Raw genomic sequence first — 7,750 nt, forward strand, 5'->3', positions numbered from 1 at the left:
TGCCAAATGCATGCTTTAAATGCCTTAAATAGGGCACTTCATAAGAGATTACCCAAATGGCACCACAAAGAAAAAGAGGGAACCTCAAACATGGATTTGAATGGGGTGGATGAACAAGGATTTCAAAAGGTCAACAACAAGAAGAACAAGCCAAGGACCCACAAAAACTTCATCTAGAAGAAAGCTAAGGGTAAAAACAACAACATATATGCTACCCTCCTCATTAATTTAGAGGAGACCCATACTTTTGCTCATGTTAAAGGTGATAATACAATTTACATTAATGAAATTGATTCATCTGAAGAAGAAGAGTTTGTTAATGGGACACAATTCTTTCAAGAGGACAACATGCAAGAGGAAGATTTCGAAAAGGAAACCAATGATACGACCTAAACCAATCACTGGAGGAATCAAACAAACAAGGAGATTTGATGGAAAAGTCTCAAGTAGAGGAGGAGGTCCTGCCAGGGGAGAAGATTGTAGATATGAAAGTAGGTATGAGCTCGTCCACCCTCCCCCCTCCCTACTCACCCCAATGGTAGGCCTCTCCAAAGTTGATCATGGAGCTGATAGTCCTGTTGCTCCTAGCAAGAGTTCCAAAGGAGAATGATCAAATTCTAAACTTAGTAAAAAATAATGTCTAAAACACTTAGAGTAATTTCATACAATACCAAGGGGCTCAATGACCCCTTGCATGCCAAATTCATTCGAGGATGGCTTTAGTTATAATCCTTATGGCCATATTTCATATGCATGCAGGAAATCAAAGCCCAAGGAGACCTACTAATTAAGAACCTACTAGCCATTTCTAGTGATTACACCTGGCACACTAGGAGATGCTATACGAGTCCATAAATGAGCCATCAATCAAGTGCAAGAGATTCACTTGAGTCCAGGAAATCACTGGGTGGCAACTAGAGTAAGGATGGATGAAGAATTGGCGGTAGTCTTGATGTACATAGGGGACACAATGGTAGATAGGGTTCAACTTTGGAAATCCTTGAAGAGCATTCAATGCTCAATCATTTCTAGTAGGTGATTTCAACATGGTTGAGTCAATAGAGGATAGATTTGAGAGGAGAACCCATACCATTAAAGGTATAGAGCAACATGAATGGGAGAACCTTAGAGCTTTCCATGGGCTAGTAGATATCAACCCCTCTGGAGGATTTACCTAGTCCAATAACCAGCAGCCCCCTCATCTCTGCAAAGTCCTTGCTTGGGGACTAATGTTACATATCTTCTGGGTTGCTTGGGACTTACATAGACTATAGGCAAAAAATACTCCAAACCATAGTGCTATCCGACCACAAACCCATCCTGACCACTTTGTCCCCAAAATCAAGACACCATTCCTAAAGTTGGGTGGTTTCACACTAACCCAAGCTTGTTCAAGTTTCAATATGTCCAAAGAGGGATCATAGATATATGGAACATACATTTTCTAGCCCTAGGAAGCCCCTCCAAGGCTGGATAGTGGTAGTGAAGGAGTCACAGTCTTTCCTTGATGTTGCTAAACACACTTGATGTGAACAAGGAAACAAAGGAGAGCCAAAACCTATTTAGAGGTCATTTGACTAGAGGGTGAAATTAATGAAGGAGAATATAACCTATAGGATGAATTGCTATTAGCCAAAGTTGCTTTACAAAATGAGGAAATTACTGAAGTTGAAAGTTGGGATAGATTCACTAAGGAAACCTTTCAAGCATTGAAGCAAAAGCAATCAAAAGAAAGGATTCGACTATTGAGAAGGAAGGATGGCTCATTGGCATCTAATCTTGAAAGAGAATTTAGAGATGGCACATCAAATTTCTAAGAAATATTCAACACGATTAGGCCACCTAATGAGCAGCCAAATAAAAGCTAAGGCCAAGTCTCCCTATGTAGAAAAAAGGTAGTGCCTAAGGGAATTGCTAAAATTCTTGATCAAGATCTTGAGGAAATCGAATTGGAAGATATGATTAAGGCACTTGCTAAAGGTAAGTCTCCTAGGATTGATGGACTTCCCAACAAATTCTTCCAAATGTTTAAAGGCATTGTAGTCCCCCCTACTTGCAGTGTGGAAGGAGGATGTACACTATGGTGCTCAACCTTCCTTCATCAATGAAGGGGTCATCAAGTTAATACACAACAAATATAAGAAGGAGAACCTAGGGAACTAGAGACCTATTACCTACCTCAATATGGCATATGAAATATTTGCAAAACCATAGCATGAAGGCTATCTTCCCATCTAGACGTCTGGGTTAGAAAAGAGCAGAAAGGGTACATTAAGGGTAGACACATTTTGGATGCTGGAATGGGATTTTATTCTCTAGTCCTTGATATGGGATTAGGCGAGAGATGCATAAAATTCATTTCAATCCTATTTGAGAATGCATCAGCCAGAGTAGCAATTAATGGAGAACTTTCCAAACCCTTTCCCCTCAAATGCTCCATAAGACAAGGCTAACCATTAGCCCCATTGTTGTTTGCCATAGCAACAAACGGTCTTGGGTGGTTAATTCAGGATCAAGTGTTAAAAGAAAATATAAAAGGCATAAAGGTGCTAGGAGGACAAAGAGACATGATACTAAATTTGTTTGCCGATAAAACTAATGCTACCTTGAATAATGACCCTACATCCATAACTACCTTTTGGGATTGCTTGGAGATTTTCTGCAGGGTGTTAGGATCTCAGGTGACTCATAGTAAAATAGGGATCAAGACCCTCATAACCCCCCAAGCCCCCCCTCTGAATGGATTCTTGCTGCTGCAGGATGTCAACCCATACATGAAGGTAGAATATTTAGGCTATTAGGAATCCCCATGGGGTTTAATATTACACTAAAACAAAGATGGGAATGGGTACTGCGAAGATTGAAAAATAAACTAGATAGATGGAATCATCTTAATCAAAACTTTGCCCATCTAGTGGTTATCCTGAACCACATCATAATTCCAACATGCTTATACTACTTGGCATGTTGGAGGCCCCCCAAATCAAGTATTAACCAACTAGAGGCCCTCTATAGGAATTTGTTGTTGGGTGGTGATGCCAACAAGTTTAAGGTCTCCAAGGTAGCATGGAATCTGTGTACTCTACCCAAAGATTGCAGGGGGTTGGGAATAATGGATGTTCAGAGCATGGCTAGTAAGCTAGCGAGCAAAAGGAATCTTAGGTGCCTCCAAAAGTCGGAGGAGAATTAGGCTATCCTCTTCACTAGTAACCTTCAAACCTTCAACCCCTCAATATGCCCTAGGTGGACAAACCTCCCAGTCCACACCGTTGTTCTCACCCCAATTCTATTTCTACCCAAAAAAGTGTCCACCCTTGTTAAGAAGATTTGATAGGCATGGTAGAAGTATAAGCCCATCATAACTTACACAAAGAATGCCAAAATGATGAGCTGGTCTGTTGTAGACTCAATATGGCTGAGTATTATAGTGGAAGCAGTGCAAGAAGAACACTACAAAACAACCTCTAAACTTAGCAAGAAAGGGCTCAGAGTCTAGCGAGATATGTGGGAGCAAGAGTTAGGAAACTGTGTTCATGATAGCATCCTCAAAACCAGATTTAAACTAAACAACCAAGATCTCTAGGCCTTAAGAGAGAAGCAATATGCATGGAAAGATTCTAACCCTACTTTTTTGTAGTGTAACTCTAATTTTAGATTGTAGGAATTCAACTGGAAAGGGAAGAAATCCCTCTTTCCCATTCCTATATTAAATATATCTGACATGAAATTGATCCGGTGGCTTAATAAGGGATGGGGTCTACAATGGATCAAGGCCTAATGGGAGTACAGATTCCAGCAAGGATGGACCAAAAGCCTCCCCACTAAGATCTCATGCCTCTTATGGTGGTTGATTTTACACAAGGCAGTTTGGACCCAAGAAAAGGCACAAAGTATTGGTATTGGCAATGGACTTTGCACCATATGCTTATTGCATATGCAATAAAGACAAATTAAGTTAGCTTCACACCCTAATCTTGCCCTTTCATCCCTATAGACTCTCATGGAAAGAACTATTGATAGGAGAAGCTAATATTTTTAGGCAAAGCTAAACAACTTGGAAGTCTCATTTTTGATATTTCTATGCATGTGATGAAGGATGAAAATAAGATTGCTTGAGAGGATGCTCGTCAAGCACTACAACCACTTAAAATGTACCTTAGCAAAAAAGAATGGGAGATGCTGATGAAGCCAAAGGAAGATGAGGTGGTTAAGATCTTGAGCTCCATGCAAGACATCATTCGAGAACAGCTAAAGAGCAGGCCCTCTACCACCCTTGGAGTGGGATTGACTTCATGAGTAGATAGGAGAATAAATCATTGGCTATTGAATTAGTTCGAGTAGTGCTTACAGTTCTGACTCTAGTGTAGGAGGAATTTAAAGCAACTCTTGAGATGGGAGTTTAGCTTTTGAATAAGTGTAACAAGAACATTTTAATAAGGGCTGTGCCCCTCTACTCTATAGAGCTGTTCTCACAAGGGTTTCAAGGGGGGGGGGGGTGGGTTTTCGGAGAGGTTTAAAGAAAAAGCCGGAAATCACCCGAGGCCACATAAGGGTTTTTTGATTTTCATGAGAAATAGGGGGGGTGTTTGGTAGGAACACCTTGGGAGCAGTGACCCTCCAAAAAACCATTGCTTACTATAGAAAAAATATGTGAACGTTTGACCGATGTCTTTTATAAAAAGGCTTATGGTTTGTCTGTTTGCTTTTGTGGGCCCCACCACTACCAGTTGATTGGTTCAGATTTCTTTTATTTTCATTTGAGAAAGGGGTTTTTGAAACCCCCATGTGGCCTGGATAGCAATTGAAAAACCGGATTTAGCCCGAAAATTGTTTCCTGCGGAATAGCACCCTCGCGAGAACAGCTCCTATATCTCTGTACTACTCTGTATTACCCTTCTCCTTCAATACAAATGTCCGCTTTTATGGAAAGGAAAAAAAAAAGAGGGACGGTGGGCAAAAGGGCGTTGAGTGGGGGAGCTTTTGATAATGATAGCCAAGACAAGAAGCCGATGACTGGTGATGAGCTGGCCACACAAGGAAGAAAGGGGGCAGCTCCTTCGTTGTAAACACGCAATAGAAAGCCTGCTTTCGCTTACCCTCCATCATCGGCACGCAAGACATCACGCCTTCTAACTGTTCTCCCCGTTCCGCCATAGCCACCCGTTTTTCCCCTCTCCTTTCGCTCCTGCCGGTTACCATCTCCTCTGCCTACCTCGATTGTGCATTTCTCCCATTTCGCCATTGCCATCTTCTTCCTGTCCCAGACAAGAGCCATTCTGCCATAGCCATCTGCTTCCTGTTCCAGAGACGCCATTTCCAGGAGCTTAAATGGGAGGCGGGCCTGTGGTCTGCAAGAGCGGCCGCATGATCACAAAGCTCAGGGTCTTCATCGGCTACGATCCCCGCGAGGATGAAGCCTACGAGGTGTGCCGCCACTCCCTGCTGAAGCACGCCACGCTCCCCTTGGACATCATTCCTATCAAGCAGCCAGAGCTCCGCGCGCGCAACATCTACACGCGCGAGCGCGATCCGACCGAGAGTACGGAGTTCTCTTTCACGCGCTTCCTGACACCATACCTGTCGGGCTACGAAGGCTGGTCGCTCTTCGTGGACTGCGACTTCCTGTACACGGCCGACATCAGGGAGCTCGCGGAGCTCATCGACGACCGCTACGCCATCATGTGCGTGCAGCACGACTACACGCCGAAGACCGCCACCAAGATGGACGGTGTGGTGCAGACCGTTTACCCCCGCAAGAATTGGTCCTCCATGGTTCTGTATAACTGCTCCCATCCCAAGAACCAGGTGCTCACGCCTGCCGTTGTGAGCTCCCAGTCCGGTGCCTTCCTCCATCGCTTCATGTGGCTCGACGACAAGGACATTGGAGCCATTCCTTTCACCTGGAACTTCCTCGTCGGCCACAATGAAATGCCTAAAGGCTCCGCGCGCCTCCTCCCTAACGCTATCCATTACACCACCGGTGGCCCCTGGTTTGAGGCATGGCAGAACTGCGAATATGCGGATGCCTGGATCTGTGAGCGGGATGAGTACAGACGGTCTTACATGGTGCAGAAGGTCATCCAAGACGAGCTTATCAAGAATCTTGATACCAAGCTTGCTGAGAGAGAGAAGAAACTGGAAGAGAGATGCGCAGAGATGGAGAGCATGCTCAAAGAAGTTGCTGCCTTGCAACGCCTTCTCCTGTTTTGCTTGCAAGATAAGCTGATGCCTGTTGCAAATGGCAGTAGCACGGTCTTCGGCCACGGCCATGGTCATGCCAACGGCAATGGTAAAGATAGCCATTTCAAGCCCGAAGATCTGGCCTCTCTGGAGGAAAGGTTTAACTCTACCGCCGGAGTGCCTTTCAAGGACTAGCTTGCAATTGCCCCTCCTCAATGTCTCCGTTTTCACTTCCAAAGAGAGCCCTGTGTAATCTGAACACGCAGTCTACTGTACTGTTGTGCCTGAAGCCTACATTTGTTTATTCAATGAAATGCTACATCATCTTATCAGATCTAGAACATCAGAAGGTCGCATTTTGCACCTTCTCAGTACCTTTAGGGTTAACTGGTTGTTCACTGGTTACTGAATATCAGAAGGTCCCATTTTGCTCCTCACTGTTTGCAGCGTGCATCTTCTCACGGTTTCGCTTAAAGCTACTGTTGTGCCTGAAGGCTACTGGACTGGTAACTGCACTGCAGTTACACCTGGGTTCCTCCACATCCATTGGAGCGTTTGTTCTGCCGCTGTCATAGCATTTTGTTCCTCAGCTAACGAATGTTTTGAACACCCGGCTATTTGGCTGCTTGTCTCCTTTGTGCGAATCTGAAATGAGAGTGGCAGTCGGGACTCGCATTTGGGCAGTGACTGGTGTCCTGCAGGATTCAGAGTGGCTCAGTATTAATGTAAAATGTTCTCACTGTGTTGAATTACTACCACTATGTTGATGTTTTGGCAGCTGAAGAGTCTTTTGGAGCTCAATGGAACAGTTCTGATAAATTCGAAATGTTTTGCAGTTTAAGTCCTTCAGGGCCCAGTGCCTCGTGCCTGTGTGCAGTCGAACCCACTTTGAGTGTGATGGCTACCCAGACTGGTTAGCTTTCCTGCATTTCGTGCCAATTTTGGTTCCATTGTTCATAGAACATCTTTTGGAGCCTATACAAAATCTTTAACCCGCAGTTTGCGGGTTTTGTTGGTCATATCGTAGCTGAAATGACCCTAGATTTCAGTTCACTTAACACTAAACCTCAGTTTTCTGTAAACAACTGAAACTGGGCCATATCGAAACTCTCCTTTGGAAAGCAGTTTATTCTTTGCTTTAACAATGGCAAGAGGATTGATTGTTATTGTTATTCCCAAGTGTTTTGAGACAGGGCTGGCTCAAATTCTCTTTTTATTTGTCACTTATAACCTAGATGAAGATTGTCTAATTTGTAGCTTGATCTTAAATCGCCTAAAGTATTTAAAATAACAGATCGAGGTGTAAAGTCCTTGACAAAATTCAGAGATTCGTGGTCATGTGTAGGCAACCATAGCTTGGAATTAAGGTTGAAAGTCGGAATATGTTCCATTCAAGTTCTACTAGGTGCCCTCCACCTAGGTTTCTCTTGACGCTTTGTGTTGGGGCTAGCACTTCATGTCTAACTTTGAAGCACTATTGTTACTATTAGTTAACACATCTTACACCTTGATGCTCGTCTTACGTGGCAATATGATTCATGGCCAATTGAGTCTCTAAAAACAAACTAGA

At 43.7% G+C, this 7,750-nt stretch overlaps 1 protein-coding gene across 1 annotated transcript; it reads left to right on the forward strand.

Annotated features, from left to right (window-relative positions):
- The first annotated feature begins 5,021 nt into the window (after positions 1-5,021).
- Positions 5,022-6,613, forward strand: CDI (Nucleotide-diphospho-sugar transferases superfamily protein). Its single transcript, XM_087667053.1, has one exon. It carries the CDS (start codon positions 5,329-5,331, stop codon positions 6,373-6,375), a length of 1,047 nt encoding a protein of 348 aa, XP_087523179.1. The 5' UTR covers positions 5,022-5,328; the 3' UTR covers positions 6,376-6,613.
- Positions 6,614-7,750: the final 1,137 nt, after the last annotated feature.

Source organism: Lygodium microphyllum, chromosome 25, assembly GCF_053477565.2.
Source record: "Lygodium microphyllum isolate KBCC chromosome 25, Lygodium_microphyllum_v1.1.10, whole genome shotgun sequence".
Classification (NCBI taxonomy): Eukaryota; Viridiplantae; Streptophyta; class Polypodiopsida; order Schizaeales; family Lygodiaceae; genus Lygodium; species Lygodium microphyllum.

Coding starts and splice junctions, on each gene's coding strand:
- CDI (XM_087667053.1), top strand. CDS start 5,329: ATGGGAGGCGGGCCTGTGGTCTGCAAGAGCGGCCGCATGATCACAAAG.